Here is a 20,357-nt window from a genome sequence, read left to right on the forward strand (position 1 = left end):
CTGGCATTAATGTCGACCTAACTTTGTAGTTAGGTAGATCAGACTTAAGTGACGTTTGATACTGTAATAGCATTGGTGTTGGTTGTTAGCTCAAGCAGCATGTTCTTTTGCCTTCGAATAATGACCTGAGTTCACTTGTTGGGAAAGAAAGAAGCCCATAGACATCTTCAAAGATGAGGCTAGCAGCTTTCTTTGCCTTTTAAAAAATGTCTACATTTTTCTTTTTTGCTTGGTCAGTGTTTAGAACGATAAAAGAAGAGAATATGATAAAGACCAAGATCTTGTAGATATAGTTCCTTATAATTACATATTCAGCCAAAACAGTACAAAGAAAAACTACAATCCTTTTTCTTTATGTATCATATTCTAGTTTTCTCTTCTCCTTAAATTGGCATTTTGGACTATGTTCACTAGAGCCACTGAAAAGCCTTAGCAGAAAAGAAGGAAACAGAGGGAGGGTAAGATAGATAGATTCCCAAATGACAACCTTTTGAATAGTCCAAGTTCAATCCCTAAAACAAAAAGTGGAATCTTTTTTTTCTAAATAATGTGCTCTACAGTCTCACCTCTCATCTTGAGAAACATAAAAGAGAAAGTAAAAGAGATGACCCAAATCAGAGTTCCTTTGATAGAAGAAATTCAGCTGTTTTGAACACTTACAATCAAAGGAAGTGGTTTCCCTAATTACATGAACTATGTGAAAGCTCTCAGAATAGCTCTTCCACCCCAGGACTCCTTGCACTTTAGAAGTTTGCATAAAAGCTCACATGGAGAATCAGATGCAAAGTGTTTGATTCAAATTTTATTAGGCAGAAGTGTGCTTACATTCATATTGCTAGGTTTGACAGCTGGTTAAGTTTAGACCACAATCCTGATTTTGATGGGTGAATTTCGGTCCCACAGTTTTAAATCTTTCACTCTTCGGGTTCTGTAGTAAGACATCCTTTTAAGAGAACTGTGACAATGGAAAAATTGAGAGAGGATGGTGGGGTCTTTTGATTGTGAGCCGTCAGGTGAGGATTTTTCACCTTGATTGTATTTATACATTGTTTTATAGTTAAAATCCAGCCCTGTCTGCAATAAAAAAGGAAGAATGGTGATATGTTTTTTTTTTAAGAACACCGTTTTGTTAAAATGTGCATTCTGAAGAATTAGTCTGTGAACTCTACAACTTCAGTATAATTCTAGCTATGCCATTTCCTCCAAACTATCAAAAATCTGAATTCAATAAGACCGTTGAACAAAAAAGAATCTTTTCAGACAACTGCTACCAACCTTAAATTTTTTTGGTACATGTACAATAATAAAGGTACATTTTTCTTAACTAAAACAATCACTTTGTGAATGGGGGGCGGAGAAGGAGGAGGCTTTTATAACCCTAAGATCTGTGTGCCTCAAAATTGCCTGTCAAAAATGATGAATTTTTTGATGGCAAGGAGTGATAAAATGCAAACTTTTATAACAATGCAGAATCTAAAGTAACATCAAGACCAAAATTTGTACTTGTGGGTAACTAAAGTTAGGTACCTAATTGTGCTGGCTGAATTTTTCAATTTCAATTTAATTGAAATTTCAGATTTTGGCAAAATAAATGGTAATTTGTTTTTATGAAAAATGATCCCATTTTTCAACCAGCTATAGTAGCTAAAATTTGATTATAGTAGCTTAATTTGATTGTGCCATCAGAGCAGCTGGAGTAGGGCCCAGAATCAGGCCTTTGACTTTAGTCCATTGTCAAATTGAGGTCTTTGACCAAAATGATCAACGCTGTCTCTTTGGCCTGTATATGGCAGAAATCAGACTGAAATTAATCAACGAATTATAAGCAGTACCGGTACTGTCAGATTTGTATTGTCACAACTTATCAATAAGCTTCCCTCAAAAAGGGGACATTAGAGACTGTCTGCTGAGATGACTTCTTGAGGAGGCACCTGACAATCTCTTGTCTGAGAGATCCTGGCAGCTTGCCACCTCAGAGAGAAAGGTGTCAACCACCTCAACAAATACTGAACCTTATGGTCCGCCACAAAATTTTGTCTGCCAATAGGGACGTGATTTCCAGATCAAAGCACCTCCAGAACCTCAGTGAGCAATCCAGGGCAAAACCCAAACAGAGAAGATGTTGCATTTGTCCCACCTCGTAATACAAAACTATTATTTTGATTTTAATTTTAATTTTCTTATCCACAATGTAGGTAGGTAGAGAGCTGCTTCTCCTGAGAAATATCTGACTGTACCAGAACAGAGCTGTTAACTGCCTAGACTTCAAAATACTTTATGCAGCAGTCCGATTCAGAATGTGATTTCCATGAGCAGCAGCCTGTTCCTGTGTTCTATCTGATATGTGTGTTTTTGTCTGTACAGTGTCTAGCACAATGGGTCACTGATTTGGAGGTTTCTAAGTGCTAGTGTAATACAAAGTTCCAGCTTCCTTTCTTTCTTCATCTGTCAAATGTATACAAAGATCATCTATAAAGATGGTACAAAAAGAAGTTGGGGAGTGGTGGGAAAAATGTTATTTTTAATCTCAAAATGCGAAGATCTATGATTTCCTCACGGTTCTTACATGTAATTTTTTATTGTGTATATAACTTCTTCTAATTTCCTATTAGATGTGTGCATGGTTCCCATTTCATATTTGTGTGTCTGACATTTGTTTGGGTTTCTTTTTCCACCTAATAAAAGTTGAAAGTGTTGATTGGTGGTATGCAGCTCAGTGGAATTGGCAGTACAGTAATAGACAAATACAGAAATAGAAGTAAACAAGGTTTCATATGGTTATAATGATGTTTCTAGTTTCTAATGTATTCATCCCAAAATATACTGTGGTTTTGAACTGTACTGTTTTTCACATACACAACTACAGTAAATATTTCAATATCCAGCTGTCTTCCACCCACCATTCGCACATGTCTTTTTTAAACCATTTTGAGGAGGTGTGGTGGTGGTGGTGAGGGTCATGTATGTCCACTGCTTCTTAACAGTTTACTATTGTTAAAGACAATTAGTACTTTGCCATTAACTTCACTGGGGCCAGGATCAGTCCCTGAATTAACAACATGTTAATGAGGGCATTTCTAAGTTTCCATTTCCTAGTGGACATGAAGCTACTGCTGTATTACACACTTTCATTTGCGGTGGCTGTCTTGGATTCTTGTTTTGATTTAGAGTTTGGGGTTTTTTTCTTTTAATCAACAGAATTTTTAAAAAGTAAACCTTTTATTTTAAGGAATTTTAAGATAACCAGTGCAACATTAAATCACATTTCCAAATAATCATTAATATGTCTCTGTTGTCAGAAAGCAAATAGGTAGAAAGAGAGGTCTAGAAGCTGAGAGGGATTCTGTATAGAGAATTCAGCACAGAAGTAGGAAGATTAGAGGAAAACCAGAACACAGATGTCAAACACACAATGTAGTAGCAGAGCTGGTCAATTTTTGTGTGCAAAGGTTCTTCATCCAAAAAATGGTGTTTTCTTTCCTTTCTTTTTTGAAAGCTTGATTTCATGAAAAATTATCAGTTTTCACATGTTATGAAATTTCCTGACACTCATCAATATTTGAATGGAAACTTTTAAATCATTATTAATTGAAATAATTTTCAAAATCATTACAGAAAAAGTTGATACAATTTCCATTTAAAATTATGAAAAAGTGGAAACAATTTCAACATTTTAAAAAATTTGTCATTTTTTGAACATCTCTACCGAGTAGGTTTATTATTTATCAGCCATGTTTCTACATAAAATCAAAATTTTCAACCTTAAACAAGGCAGTATATTAACTGTTCTGAAAATGAGATAAAGACCATATATCCTGAAACGTTTTGAGTTCTTGCTGTCATTTGTACAGGACTTTTCAAGTCCTTTGTAGAGGATTCCAGCTGTTGAGACTTAGCCTAGAGCACTTCCCTCAACAAGCCTTCAGCCATACAGATATGGATAGGGCTGTCGCTCTAGCCATCCACTTTTGTCTGGAAGGGGATAGGATTTAAGATTGCCCTCTATGGTTGGAGAAGAGCTCTGTGTAGGACAGAATGATGTAGTAGGCTGGATTCTTATGTTCCAGAAGGCCAGCTTGGCAATTTTTGCCTAGGGAAAATTACAGTTTTCATGACTGAGTTTGAGAAAATACTTAGCTGAAAGATAACTTCATTGGAAAAGTGGAGCACAGTCCATTCTTCATTACCTCTGTTGGAGAGTCTATGCTAATTGTTCAGTGGAGAGTCTAGTTGAATATCTCCAAGACAGTTCTCCGCTTCTCTAACAGATTGGGAACTCTTCAGTTGTTCAGACATTTTTATCTTAATTGAAACAGGATATAAAACTTCTAAAAAAGGGTGAAGTATCCAACACTGTTATCTTTAACATAATAAGTCTAGCAGCAGCCTCTGGAAATGCCCATCCCCTCCAGGATGCTGATGATCATTAGGTTGTGGCATTGAGTCTGAACCCCCAGGTCTCCGCTTTTTCTTTTTTCAGCCAGGATTTAAATGATTGTCTTTTCCAAGTGCTGGGATGCTTGAAGAGAGTCCTCTAGGGAGGAGGGTTGTTCTGCTTGTTGTATTTGTGCTGTTGTCCCTAGCAAAGTTGTTCACATAAGATTTGTAGTGACTTTGATCTCTAAAATGATCTCCTCTGACATTCTTGCTTTTCCTCAAGTACAGCAGTATCCTGATCAGGTCAGTACCCATTTCACCTGCTTTTGGAAAATGGGCAGAAATTTTTGGCATTTCACTACTTCTCTGTTCTTCTGGAGAATTCGAGATCTGGGTTAACATCTTCTCAGATATTCATAAGAGGTTCACTTGCAAAACAATGTAGAATAAAAGAGAAGATCACCCTAAATCTAACAGAAAACCAGAGTGACCCTGTTGGGTAAAGATACTGTTTTCTAGGAGTCTCGGTATTTCAAACCTGATGCTTGGAGAACTATTCTACCCCTCCCACAGTTATCCAGTGTTGCTGTGCGTTTTGACAGCTTTCATTTTTAACTGATCCCAGATACTAAAGTTTGTATTTTCAAATACAGTTCACAGAAGTGACTAATTTCTGAAATCTTACATCTGTTTCCTTACAACTATACGGTATCTTTATCTTTTAAATGATTTTGCTGTTGTAAACCAACAGAAAATCAGTAACCATAACAAAAACCAAATGTTCCTGGCAGATTTCAGTCTGTCATGAGTGCTAGTATAAAATTTAGATATGGTTCCATGCTGTATACTGAATAATGTAATGCTCCTATGGGATTTGTCTGGGCTTCAGAGGGTTTCTTATTGAAATCCATGGGAAAGGAGGTGTTTATCCTTTGTCAGTGCCATGTTTTAACAGATGGCAGTGTATTTGTATCTGAAAAAGTAGTTTTCAAACTTTTTTGAGCCTGTTGTAGTGATAATTTTATGTATAAAGTGCCCTTACTGAGAGTTATCCTAGATTCTGTAGCTTTTGTCAGCAGTCTTTCCTTCCCTCATTGACAGGAGATTGTTGCCCACAATATAGTGAAGACAAAGGCCCTGATTCTGCAGTTGATCCTCCCAAGTTTATTTTGACCTTTGCATGTAATGTGTGCAATGCTGGGAATTGACTAGGGCTCTGCATGGTTTCTTGGGTCTCCCATTGTGATGCCAGTTGCAAGATTAAGGCCCAAGTTAGCTGTGTATTATCTCTCCTCGATTATATCATAGTATCTTTAGGAAAAAATCTCCCAGGAACTTCTGATGTACCAGTCTCTCTCTCTTCTCTAATTTTTTTAGCTGAACTGTCTTTTAAAATTGTGGTGTTCTGACAGGGAAGTCTTCCAGATTCTAAAAATCAGTGGATTCTGTTTATAATCCAATAGCTTTAAAGTTGCCTTGAAAACGGCAGAATTATATGCAAAGGTAAAAATAACAAATTATAGAATATTATAAAAGCCTGTTTCCTATTCAAGGGATCCATTTCCAATATACTTTAATATTATTAAACATTTAATACTACAAAAAATCTACACGCTTGTTGCTACAAAATACAAGTTAAATATATAAACTTCCAAGATCTACATACAGTTGCACAAACCTACAACAACAGATAATGACCACATTTTATAACACCTTTTCTACTCCAGCAACACATTACACTAAATTACAGAACTGAGATACTTTGGGGCTATATTTCTTTTTTAGACTTTTACTAAACAATTAATATGCAATATATAAAATAAAGTGACCACCAACATATTTTTATTACAAAAGAAAAAAAAAGTGGATGGGGGTAGTGTGTATAAAACAAGCAGGAAAATAATATATAATCTTCCATTACATGGCAGTGGGAACTGGGCTGGATCCCATCAATTTCCATTTTTACACATTGTATCCATGGGGGCTTTTTAAAAAGGTGTCGAATTTCAGCAACAAAAACGTGATACTGGTTTTGGGTGTGAGCTGGACACCACTGAAACATGCTTCCAACCTTAACTTTTTAAATGATTTTTTTTGTATGTCTTTGTAAAAGTACCCAAGAGAGTAAGATTTTTTTTTAAAACAAAAGTACTAACAATGTAACTTCAATAGTGCAATTTAACTTTTATTTTCTTTGTGTGGCTGGTGAATCAGTGCTAGCATAATACTGAATATGTAAATCTCCTATACTAGAAACTAGATAATTTCTTTGTCTTAAAATTTTTACTTCTTTCAGATGGGCTGTGGAAAGTTAAATTGGGACAGGTAATCCCCTAAATGGAATATAGACCAAATCAACCTCCTCCCCCTCCAGCTTTAAGTCAATATGCAAGCAGGGCTTTCATAATTTATTTGCAATTTGAAGTCAACCATGAGATGTGTATTGGAGAGAGCACAGTCCTCATCAGAGCAGAATATAACTCTGCTTATTTACTGTTAAAAGTTCTCATTGAATGTTCCTTAAGTATCAAAGTCTTTTGACTACTCTGTGCATCATGTGTTTTTCATCCTGCTTTGCTAATATGAAAGAAGATTTAATGGGTTTAACAAACATGTCCTTAATTGGACAATAATTGGCTTCTGCTGACTAACAGCTTTTCAGGTTCTCCTTGGGGTCTCTGGGGCATGAAAACTACTGACCCCTTCCTTATAAAACTTTATGAGAAAATGCACAAATGATTTCCTGGCAGGGTCTAAAAAACCAGTGGGGTTTATATTCCGCTTTTGATTTTCATGTTAGCTGCTAAACTGTTTGATCACTACCTATCATTGTTACGTGGTTATTTTAAAGAGTTTTTTTTAATTCCAGACAATTTTAAAAAATCCCTCCATTTACTGCATATTGTAGAGGGATGGGGAAGGCGGAACCTCATGACAAGTAATAGAATGTAAGTTCTAAGACTTGAAATATAGCGAGACTGTAGTCTTAAGAGAACTAACTTATGCACATTTGAGAATGAGCAGGAAATATAAATAGTTTATTAAGCATCATATTCAGTTTAGCTTTAGAAAGAATGTCATTAAAATAATAGCCAGTAAGGGCCAGTTCCTGCTTCCATTGAAATCTGTGGGAGCTCTAGCATTGACTACAGAGGTGAGGCTATTTTTGTTAACTCTTTTTGCACACTTTTATTTAAATATTACCAGGTTTGTTTTGATCCGGTATGTCATTAAACAAAGAAGTGATACATTTAAAGCAAACCAGTGCCTGCCCCAAACTCTACACAATTTTATGATCCATCTTTTAGTCTCCCCTAGTACTTTGTGTTTGTGTTGTAATTTTAGATATTAAGCTCCTTAATATTTTGTCCTTGGGAATGTGTTTTCTCTATGTTTAAGGGCCAGCCATTCTTTCAGCACTCAACAAATAATACTTTTAACCCTAAACCTTTATCAGCATTTGTGTTTAATTTAGTCTTGATAATCAGTAAATAGAATAGTTTTAAATGAAACATTAACACTGTTATCCCAATTGGCCATTCTTACAGTGTAGAGAACGTCATGGGAACAGCTAAGATTTAAACTCTCCCAGGAATATGTTGGAGTTCAAAGCCCTTAAATGCTGTAAGACTTTGGGACTAAATCGTTGTCAAGTCTGCTTTAAATTGTTCTAAATGATTCTGAAGATTTCCATTATAAGCACAGCAAACATTTATTTACAGGAATGTAAATAATCAAACTCTATTGCACAATACATTAATAAATATTAGAAAACACTTAGGGATGTTCTGCTAATCAGATTGCTGGAGTAGCTAAACATTTCTAACCCTGCAATTTTGCATAGAGTGAAGGTGCCTCATGCTGTGCAATTAACTGATTTATTAACAACAAAGTTGGTTGGCTGCTGGCTGGCCTGATGGTCTAACGAGAATCAGTATTTATTTCCAAATTTGATCTGAAGCAGCATGCTCAGACAAACGGTGGGGGAAAGATGCACTCTGTGTATTCTCCAGTGCTACCTCTCCAGCTCCCTCCTCGCCACCGCACAGCCAGCTGGAATAATAAGTGGTGATGACTGGTAATGGTAATGTTCATATGGAATCACTTGGACTTTTTTAGATCGAGGCCTTGCATAGTTTTGGAGGGTTGACAAGCTGCCTTTCTTCATTGTAGAGAGACAAGGTAGGTGAGGTAATCTTTTTATTGGACCAATAAAAAGATTGGTGAAAAAGATATGCTTTTGAGCTACACAGAGCTCTTCTTCAGGTATGGGAAAGGTATTCAGAGTATGACAGCTAAATACAAGGTAGAACAGACTGTTTAAGGTAAGTAGTTAACACATATGCCAAGGGACCATTCAAAGTGAAGTGGCCAGTTAGGAGGGCGGTTTGCTGCGAACCTGGAGGCTCAGGTTTCATTTTGTTTTTCAACACAGAAGTGTTGGCTTCTCCCACAGGGTGTTTTGCAGCCCAGTCACCCTGTGGGGCAGGGCAGCAAATCCTCTTCGTCACTACCATATGAGTGGCGTCCGACCGGCACAGCTGGAAGGTTAAGGCTCTGTTGTTCTCGCTGCCCCAGTAACTAGACCAGATTAGGAGAATCAGTGGCGAACCACGTCTTTTCCCCCTAAAAGGTGCAGACTAGTGAGAGAATCAGCGAACCTCAAGAGGAGAGGTGCAACCTCCTTATCCAGCCGGAGCCCCTCCTCAACAAAGCTGCTGCTTCTTCCTGCCTCAAGAGCCTGACTCCCCCAGGTAGAACACTTGAAGAGAGTCAAGGATACAGACTCACATGGCTGCTACTCTGAAACCTTGTATTCAGATGTGGCTCAGTTAAAGTGCAGCTCTCGGAGCCCCCCTCCCATTCTCTGCTACCAGACTGTTTGGGGGAGCTTGGGGCTTCTGCCCTTCGTCGGGGGTGGTGGGGCTAGGGGCTTCTGCCCAGCTGGGCGGGGGGGGGCGGGGTCTCAGGTCTTCAGCCCCGCGGGTGGCACCTGCCAGGGCTCAGGGAAGAGTGGGGCTGAAGCCCTGACCGGCACCTCCCATGGGGCTGAAGTCCCTAGCCCTGCTACCCATCGCAGGGCTGAATCCCCAAGCCCCAGCAGATGCACCCCTGCTGTCAGACTTCTGAAGATTGCCATATACGGCTTGGAGGGTCAGGAAGTTTGGCCACCCCCATAAGTCATAATCCAGTGCCTTTATTAAAACCATGATTGAGTGCCTAGCAAAGCTATGAATGTAAGATCTCAGGCTCATCTTTTTGAAGGTGTGCAGGTTTCCTTTGAGGATGATGTCTGAGAAGACCAATATGGAATATTCATTTTGTGAAAAGTGTTCACCCACAGGTGATATGGTGGTTTTGTCTTTCATTTTTCTGTGTGAGTACATTTGAGAGTGTAGTGATTGTCTGGTTTCACCCACACAGTTGTTGGGGCATTTAGTGCACTGGATAAGGTACACCACATGTTGTGATAGACGTGTAGGACCCATGGATCTTGAAAGGTGTGTTGGTGGGGGGTTTGATCACAGTAGCAGTAGAGATATGTCTGCAGGTTTTGCATCTGTTGTTCTGGCCAGGTCTGGTTCCGCTTTGAGTTGGTGGATCCTGGTCCTTGGGGAGCTTGCTTCTGATGAGGACCTTAGAGAGGCCAGAAAAGGAGGTTCAGAAAAGATTTCTTTCAGGATGTGGTCACCATCAAGTATGGGTTGTAATTGTTTAACGATCAAGTGGATTGTCGTATGAGGTGGTAGGTGACAACTAGGGGTGTGCAGTTGGAAGGGTTTTTTTACGTACTGAAACTGGTTCTCTTGGGGTATTTGAGTGGCCTATTTCATGATGTGATCTACTTCTCTGGTGACGTGTCCTTGTTTGGTGAAAGCAGTTTTAAGTGTGTTAATGTGTGTATCCCATACTTTCTCCTCAGAGCATATTCTGTGATTTCCAAGAGCCTGGCTGAAGATAACAGATTTCTTGGTGTGTTTGGGTTGTTTACTAGATTTACGAAAGTAAGTGTGGTGATCTGTGGAATTCTTGTCTATAGTTGTCTACAGGGTTCCATTGTTGAAGCTGATCGTGGTGTCCAGGAAGTTGATGCTGGTCTGGGAGTGTTTTAGAGATAGCTTAATGGATGTGTGGTGGAGGTTGAAGTTGTGGTGGAAATCTATGAGGGAGTTTAGGTCATCTGTCCAGAGGATGAAACTATCATCCAGAAATTCTTCCCTTGTATCTATTTTGAATGGAATTCACAATCTGACATTAAGGCCTTGTCTACACACAGAAATAACTGCAATTCAGCCATCAATCAATCTACCTGTAAGCAAGAGCAAGCCAGGCCTTGCATCAGCTGAGGGCTGGTCTGCACTGGAAACTTACATCAGCATAGCTACATCTCTCAGGGGGTTGAAGAAGCCACACCCAAGAGCATTGGGGTGCGAGGTGTAGGGTCCGGCCGGGAAGCGCTTACCACAGGCAGCTCCCAGGCAGCTGTGCAGAGGAGCTCAGCCAGGCTGCCTGCCTGCCCTGGCCCCATGCTGCTCCCGGAAGTATCTGGCTGCTGGCATGTCTCTGCGGCCCTTGGGGCAGAGTGGGGCAGTGGGTCTCTGTGTACTGCACGTGCCCACAAGCATTGTCCCGGCAGCTCCCATTGGCCGGTTCCTGGCCAGTGGGAGCTGCAGGGACGGTTCTTGTGGCGGGTGCAGCGCGTAAAGCTGCCTCTCTCCCTTTTTCCTCCCCCCAGGGGCCACAGAGACGTGTCAGCAGCCCGTTGCTTTCGGGAGCAGCGTGGGGCCAGGGCAGGCAGGGAGCCTGTCTGAGCCCCGCTGCATCACCAGTCTTTTAGCAGCCCGGAGATCGCAGAGGCTCCAGGATCGACTAGTCGATCGCAATCAGTGGTTTGGTGACCACTGCACTATAGCAGCGCAGCTGCAGTGGTTTAACTGTAGACATATCCTGAGCCAATTGGGATTTATCTTTACATGTATTTGGTATACATCCTGATTAGTTCAAGCAGTGAAGGCCCTGGCTTGCCTTGGCTACATTCAAGGGTCAGCACAGGCAGAGATATACTTATTGGTGGCCAGTAAATGCTGTATTGTATTGGGGCTAGTCATGAGTATAGCCAAGGCTCAGGGGGCCCTAATACTGACAGCGAAGAACACAGAGAATTCTTATTGATGCATATGTATTTGCACTAGAATACAAAGCACAGCACTAATAGATACCTTATAGATGGTGTTTAGAGGCATCTCTGATGAGATCTATTCAGTACCTAGTTTACAGATATCCGCAGCATACTAGCCACGATGACAGTTGGTGTTCATTTTTCATTGGCAAATGGACAGAAAGGTTAAACTATCCTTTCAACAGGAGAGAGGATTCTGAGAGGTCAAGGTTGGGCACAATGTCAAGGTGCTCTGAGGTAGCTTGCACTCCTGCTGCTTGCACTCGGTGTGTCTTGTGAGTAAAGACAGGACTTCATGTTCTAGTGATGCCACACTTCATGAGTATTAATTTAATTGAAGTATGTATTTTAATGTACTTCGCTTTGTCTTCTAATTTCTTGTCAATGGTTTAGTTTTCAAACATAGCAAAGTAGTTTGCTTTGGTTTTCTGATTCACCCCCCCACACACACAAAATGCTGTCCAATCTGCGCTTCAGTGGAATACATATTGTTAATATAATAGACATCTTAACAGAGATCAGCAGGTGCTCAGGTTCATCCAGAACTGTTTTAGAATATTGTGTGATGAGTGGTTGGTAATGTGATGTGATTATTGCTATTATTATTATTATTATTATTGTGACTAGCCAAGGACTTATCCTATGACTGGGTGTGGGGTATCATCAATAAATTAGATGCCACTTGTGGTTGTCCTGTATGTCAAGTTGTAGTTCAACAGTGTGTCCAGGCGGTGTATGACTGAGCCAGTTAGGGCCAGTTTTCCAAAGGTGTTTAGGTACTTAAAGTTGCAGATAGGCACCTAGGGGGATTTTCATAAGTGCCCAGATGCTTTGAAAATCCCACTAGGCACCTATCTGTGTTTAGGCAACTGGTGGTGAATCCCACCTCTGGCACAGTTGCTTAGGTAGGTGCAAATTAAATGCCCTTGCACCCACCTGGGTGAATCAGGTCCTCCAACATTGAAATTCACAATAACCTTACAAAAGACTCAAATATGATTTTGCACCTCTGATGAAAACATCATGAGATTTTTTTTTTTTAATCAAAATTATTATGCTGTGGAGAGACAGAACTTTGAAAAAGAATTTTGAAACTCTCCATGCATCATACATACAGAAATGATTGTACCACACCTGTAGAATATAAATTCTATATCCTATTGAAGTTGTTTGTGCATTAAACTCTGTTCATTTGTGATAACTCAAATCTCATTGAGCAGGGGAAACAGCATAGTACACTGTGCAATCAGAAATCTTGGGGTTAAGTTCAAGGCTATGATTAAACTTTTGCATTGAGCATGTGCAAACCATAGCACACCAGCTAAAGGTGCTAATTCAAAACCTTGATGAAGTTGTTTGGAAAAGGCTGCAAGAGAAACTATTGTAACCATGTGAAATGTTTACTTATTACACATCCATAGGCTTCCACGTATGCACGTGTATATTCATTCCATGGCACTCAGTACAAAATCTAGAGACAAATTAGGTTTGTTTTGCCAGTGGCTTTATATTTGTTACGATGGTGGTAGCTGCTGTAATAAAGCTAGCCAACATCCCTTATTTTTTTATGTATTTGTACTCAGTGGGGATGACTGCTTTACTGACCATGACTTTGTTTCCTTCCAATGCTTGAGACTGATCTAGCTAGTAGAAGCTCAGAGATTAATGTAATATTTCAAGGAAGGCATTTTTGTGAGGGATAATATATAATAGTGTATGGCTGTGTTTGCCTTCTATAACCCTCCATTTCGTGTGTGTGTAAAACAATAACTTTTTTTTTTTAAATCATTGACTATTTTTTAAAAGAAACAGTAGTAGTAGTATTTATTATTGGAGCATACTATAAAGCTGCAAATATTGAGAGGCCCAAATATTAAACACACCATTGTAAAACAAAAACCAACCAACCCCCCCACCCCCCATCTTTTTTGACCAAGATTTTAAAAAAAGCTAGTCTCCGAAATCCTTATTTAGGCACTTTAAAAAGTGGCCTGATTTTCAGAAGTGCTGAGAACGCTGCATTTTCTAAATTCTCTCACAGTGTTTTGAAACAGGTAGGTTTTCTAAGGAGAATACCCCAAGTGGACATTATTTTTCTGATTCATGTATGATGTGTGGTTTGTGCATAGAGTCTAATGTATATTATTGCAGTAAATACATTTTATTATTAATTGTCAAACTTTTTCTTTTGGTTTTTGAACAGGCAGAAATACTCAGTGTGCTCAGTCACAAAAACATCATTCAGTTCTATGGAGCCATTATTGAACCTCCTAACTATGGCATAGTTACAGGTGAGGACTCTTCCTTTGACTCTTTTTTCTTTATAATATAGAAGGTCTAACGTTGCTAGATCCTAACTCAAACTGCGAACTGTATGCTTTTATTTTTCTGTTGTAAGTGTATGGCATAAAGTCTTAAATAAACTAATTATATCTACATATTGGAAACCATGTTTCTATTTCTACCTCTGATTAAATGTATTATTGACATTACTGAAATTCTGTCTGAATGCACTTATGGCTGCAATACCTAACTGGTCACATTGCTTGCACCCACATTGAGTCAGTTGCAGGACTGGGGGTTTCTCAACTAGGGCCTTATCTACACTTAAAATTTAGGTTGACTACAGCTACATCAGGCAGGGGTGTGAAAATATCCACATTCCTGAGTGCCATTCCTATGTCGACTCAACCCCCAGTGTAGACACAGCTAAGTTGAAGGAAGAATCCTTCCATTGACCTAGCTACTGTTGTTCAGGGAGATGATGTTCTTACACTAATGGAAACCCCCCCATCTACACTATGGGGTTATGCCAGCATAGCTATGGGACTGTAGCTATGTGTGTATAGTTGCCATAGTATAGACATACCCTAGACTAGGCACTTCTCAGATGGAGGTCTCCATCTTATTCTCTCATCACTTTGCATAAATAAATTTCATAGTCCATACTCAGTTTGAATTCATCATCATTTGTCCTGTCATGTAGACCTTGTACATTAGCATTGTAATCCCTGAACCGAGTCAGTTTTTATCACAGAAGGCTTCCTGCATGGCTATATATTTTGTTGGCTTACTGTATCCTACCTGCAAGGTAATATAATGTGCAGCCAGTTTCAGTCACCACTGAATTTTTAATAGTTTTGACATTTTGAAAGCAAGTATGGAAATGAGGACAAAAACTGCGTCTTCTAAAAGAACCAAAACAATTATTTTTACAAGCTATGAACTGAATTGCATGACAGTCTTTTAACTGCAGGGATATTTTAATAAATGTACTCAACTGGGTATACATGTCTCTCTCTTATCCATTAAGTGAGTTATTGAAGTTTATTTTATTTCTGCAGCCCAGCATCTCCCACAATTCTGAGATGTCTGAGCTGTTCTCTCTGCAGTTCTGGAGGTGGTGCCACATTGCAGCACAGCCTGAACTGTCCATGACCCCTTCTCCAGTTTGCCACTAGAATTTTTGTCTTTATATACTGCTCTATATACTTTGCTTCTATATACTGTATAACAGCAGCTAGAGGTGGTTTGCTTTATTCCTGACCATTTCCTTTAACTGTTCTATTTCAATTCATTTTGGAGTTGTATGAAATTTTAGTTTATAATGACTTCACAAGTGCTTTTTATATAAGTTGTTGTAAAACTAGCCAAATATCTAGGACTTGATGTACTACCTGGAAGACCTCTCCCTTTGAAAGTAAACAGTCTGTTTCTTTATCCCTCCCTACTTATTTTCACTGCTTACTGCTTCCCTACATCTCAATGTAGGAGATAGTGGGCCGCAGAATGGGAAATTCTTGCCTAGTAAGATGCCTAGCAGCATCTCCAGCAATTGCCCCCACCCCTTGCTATGTCTTCAGTAGGCAAGGGACAACGATTAATGTTTTATGACTACCGTTTGTGGGCCCATTATCCGAGGTCACTGGTTGGTATTCAGTTAATTGTTACTATCGAGTTCTAACATCTTTTACACAGCTTTGTAATTAAATTATCTGGCGGGAAGCTGGAGAAGGGAGCATGTCCAGCACCACCTGCATTACAACAACATTGACCCACCTCTGGAAATGCAGAGGGAAGGGTAACAGCCAGTGCTCATCATTAATTAGAGAAGCTTAAAGGCTGTTTTAAACTGTGCTGGTTGCCAGGGCCCTCCTGCGGTCAGCTGGGTGCAAGGATATCGCAGCCATACCCCTCATGTCAGCAAGCAGGGGAGGAGGTAGCATAGGAGCTCTGCTATGTTAGTTTCATACCACTTGAAGATTCCTCTATGTTACCAAAGAATCCTATGTCTAGGTACATCAGCTTTAGGGCTTCTCTGTGCTGCAAGAGCAATGCAAAGCTGCCGCAGTACACTGGAGTATTGGGGCCAAGTAGTGTTCCTTTAAGAACAGAATCAACCAGTTTTCAGTAAATGTTATTGTACGGTAAAAGGCTGTTGGGTTTAGGATAGTTGATTCATTCATTACAGACACAAAATCAGGTTATATACCACTTAGGGCATGTCTACACGGTGCTTTAGTTTGCACCAGAGGGGTGAAAATTTTAGTCTGCACTTGCATGTCACACACTGACTGGTCCATGTGGACCTTGCTAGTATGCACTAAAAGTTCCCTAGAATGCATTAATATAGTACTGTTTGAAACGGGACTACATTAACATGTGCTAGGGAACTTTTAGTGCATACCAACAGGGTCCACAGATATCAGTTAGTGCGCAACATGCTAGTGCGGGTTAAAATTTACATCCCTCTGGTGCAGTTTAAAGTACTGTGTAGACAAGCCTTAAGACTCTAAAGTTCTCCTGTACCATTTATACATGTAGTTTGTTTTGTAAGATTAGTCTGCTGCTGATAATGCTAGGTTGCCAGATACATGATATTGTATTTAAAAACAAAATGAATGAGTAGTAGGTTAAAAATGTTTATCTAGTAAATGATAAAGGTATGTGACAGAACTTACACCTGCACTGTCTAATGTTTAATAAAATATATCTTTTTCAGTGACTTCGAATTGTTAAATTAATTCAGAAGCAATAATTAGGGGAAATTATGTGTTTGTATGGTACTTTCTTTGTAGGAAAACATTCCAATATATTGATACACTTACTTTTCTAGGTTAAGGTAGTGCCAAAATATAAAAAGAGAAAAAATAGCAATTTGGCTATATTTACTACATAGCTCAAATTATAAACCCTCTCTTTATAAAAAAATAAATAAAAAAAATAAAATAAAGATAGTAGTGTTTTTTTCTTTCCTCTATATCTTTTTGTCTGGCCTGGTGACCAGTCCATCTGTAAAAGCCACTGGGGATAGGTTGTATCTGGTTGGTTACTTTATTGTATTTTGTTAGGGGCACTGTAACAGGTCCCCTTCTTGCCCTTTTGGATCACCACAAACAGTTTGGACACTTCCGAGTTTATAAGCACCAGTGTGTTTATGTATTGGATCTCCTCTACCACTTCACCAGTACAGTCCCTTGTGCAGCAACATACAATTGGATGTAAACGTCCCCATTAGTCCATTCTCTGGGGATGGGGAGGCAAGACTTCACTGTCGTGAGATCCTCTACCCTCCAGCTTTGGCCAGCCTTCCCCTTTCACTTCCTTTCTGTCCTTTACCTGTTCCCAGCAGATGGGCTGATTGCTGTCATTAGTTCATCAGCCTCTGGCCCACTGGTGGACAGCCTGCAGCCCATCAGGGTAATCTAATTGCGGGCCGCGAGACATTCTGCTGACGTTAACTGTCCCCAGGCACGGCCCCCCACAGCTCCCAGTGGCCGCAGTTTGCCGTTGATGATGTTGATCCCTGTAATGCCCCCCACAGCAGCCCAGCGGCAAAGGGACATTACAGGGATCAACAGCAGTGCCACGTGAAAGTGAAGGAACTGTGCCAGACATACCACAAAGTGAAGGAGGGCAACAAGAAATCTGCTGCTGCCCCGCAGACCTGCCACTTTTACAACGAACTCCTTGCCATACTTGGTAGAGACCCAACCAGCACCCTGCAGACAAGTTTGGGTACCTTGGAAGCGCCTGAGATAGATGCTCCTGCCATGAACAGCGTGGAGGAGGAGGAGAGAGGAAACGCGGTGCGGGACTCAAGCCATGCCATGTTCCAGGAACTGTTTGAAACTCTGCAGGAGTCTAGCCAGTTCTGCCAGGCAAGCACAGATGAGCCCGCTGAGGAGAAGGGGAAGGGAGCTTGGGTAAGTGTGTACGTGCCTTATTCCTTGTGATATTTTTATTTTTGTTTTTTTGCTTTTTCTTTCTCTAAAACCTTATCACCCTCCTTGCTTCCCTCCTGTGTTTGACAAAAGTATTGACTTTTTGTTGCTTTACTGATATTATATTAGGGAATAAATTCTAAGAAGGGTTTTATGGTATTTCAGTTACACAGTCCATATCAGAATGGTATTCTGTGCTCAAGTAGGGGTAGAACTAACAGAGGTAGAGTTGGCGACACATCAGCTTTTCAGTTCTTTGGCTTGTTGGACTAGATGGTGGGCCGTGCAGAGTACTCTGTTTATCAGAATAGGATGTCTCTTCTATGCACTTGAGAAATCTTGATGAAACTTTCATGGAGATACTCTGCCATCCTCTCCCAAAGATTTCTAGGGGTGGCAGCTTAATTTCTTCCCCTGAGACAGGAAACTCTCCCATGCCACATTATGATGAATTCAGCTTGCCCCATTGAAGTAAACAGGCTGGCAGCACACATGTCTGGGCAGCTTTGGGACGCAGCTGCAGCCGGGATCTCTGTGTCTTTGTGACCTGGAGGAGTGGGATATCAGCCAAAATAACCCCTTTCTGTGAAAATTCATAGATTCCATGGCCAGAAGGGACCATTGTCATTTTCTAGTCTGACCTCCTTCTTCAATTATGGGCACCAGAACTGAACATAGTATTCCAGCAGCAGTCACACCAGTGCCAAATATAGAGGTAAAATAACTTCTCTACTCCTACTCGAGATTTCCCTATTTATAAATGATAAGATCACATTAGCTCTTTTGGCCACAGCATCACAATGGGAGCCCATGTTCAGCTGATTATCCACCACCATCCTCTGATCTTTTTTAGGGGCACTGCTTCCCCGGATAGAGGCCCCCATCCTATAAGCAGGGCCTATAATATTTATTCATAGATGTATACCTTTATATTTAGCCATATTAAGCACATATTGTTTTCTTGCTCACTTTACCAAGCAATCCAGATCATTTTGAATCAGTGACCTGTCCTCTTCATTATTTACCATTCTCCAATTTTTGTGTCATTTGCAAACTTTATCAGGGATGACTTTATGTTTTCTTCCAGGTCATTGATAAAAATGTTAAATAACATAGGGCCAAGAAACACTGCTAGAAACATATCAGCTCAATAATGATTCCCCACTTACAATTACATTGTCTCGCGGCCCGCAATCAGATTACCCTGATGGGCCGCAGGTTGCCCACCACTGTCTTTGGGGGACCCAGCTATTTACCTCTTTCCATTGTGAAAAATGGCCATTTATTCCTACCCTTTGTTTCCTATCTTTTAACTAGTTACCATGAGAAGACCTTCCCTCTTATTCCATGACAGCTTACTTTGCTTAAGACCCTTTGGTGAGGCACCTTGTCAAAGGCTTTCTGAAAGTCCAAGTACACTGTGTCCCTCAAACAATTCTAATAGATTGGTGTGGCATGATTTCCGTTTACAAAAGCCATGTTGACCTGTCCCCAACATATCGCGTTTATTTATGCATCTGATGATTCTGTTCTTTACTTTCGGTACAACCAGTTTGCCTGGTACTGAAGTTAGGCTTACCGGCCGCTAATTGCCAGGATCGCTTCGGGAGCCTTTTTAACAATAGGTGTTACATTAGCTACCATCCAGTCATCTGTACAGAGGCTGATTTAAACGATAGATTACATACCAGAGTTAGTAGTTCTGCAATGTCATTTTTGAGCGAATACCATCTGGTCCTGGTGACTTATTACTGTTCAATTTATCAGTTTGTTCCAAAGCCTCCTCTAATGACACCTCAATCTAGGACAGTTCCTCAGATTTGTTACCTAAAAAGAATGACTCAACTGTGGGGATCTCCCCCACATCCTCTGCACTGAATACTAATGCAAAGAATTCAATTAGCTTCTCCACAATAGCCTTGTCTTCCTTGAGTGCTCCTTTAGCACCTCAGTATTCTGGTTACCTCACCACCTCTTTGGCAGTCTTCCTGTTTCTGATGTATTTTATTTATTTATTTATTTTATTGGTTTATTTATTTATTTTGATGAGTTTTTGTGTTCTTAGCTAGTTGTTCTTCAAATTCTTTCTTGGCCTTCCTTATTAGGCTTTTTTGCTTAACTTGATAGAATTTATGTTTCTTTTCTGTTTTCCTTACTAAGATTTGACTTCCAATTTTTAAAGGAGGTCTTTTTTGCCTCTTACCACCTGTTTTACTCTGTTGTTTAACCATGCTGGAATTTTTTTTGATCTTACTGTGTTTTTTATTTGTGGTATACATTTAGTTTGAGCCTCTGTTACAGTGTTTTTAAATAGTCTCCATGCGGTCGGCACAGATTGCACCCTTGCAACGGTTCCTTTTAATGTCAGTGTAACTAGCTTCCTTGTTTTTGTGTAGTTCCCCTTTTTGAAGTGAAATGCTACCATGGTGGGATTCTTTAGCATTTCCCCCCCACAAGGATGTTAGATTTAATTCCATTATGGTTGCTGTTATGGAGCGGTTCAGCTATATTCACCTCTTGGATCAAATCCTGCTTTCCACTTATGACTAAATCGCCTCTCCCCTTGTGAATTCTAG

General features: G+C 40.0%; 1 protein-coding gene across 3 annotated transcripts in view; it reads left to right on the forward strand.

Moving 5' to 3' along the window:
• MAP3K20 (mitogen-activated protein kinase kinase kinase 20) overlaps window positions 1-20,357 on the forward strand; it is a 125,275-nt gene that overhangs the window by 27,128 nt on the left and 77,790 nt on the right. For all 3 annotated transcript variants that reach the window (XM_074967605.1, XM_074967603.1, XM_074967604.1), the window contains exon 3: window positions 13,761-13,848. In XM_074967605.1, coding sequence (XP_074823706.1) covers window positions 13,761-13,848 — 88 coding nt within the window. The remainder of the gene's footprint in view (window positions 1-13,760; window positions 13,849-20,357) is intronic.

The sequence above is a fragment of the Natator depressus genome, chromosome 11, assembly GCF_965152275.1.
Source record: "Natator depressus isolate rNatDep1 chromosome 11, rNatDep2.hap1, whole genome shotgun sequence".
NCBI classification, from domain to species: Eukaryota; Metazoa; Chordata; order Testudines; family Cheloniidae; genus Natator; species Natator depressus.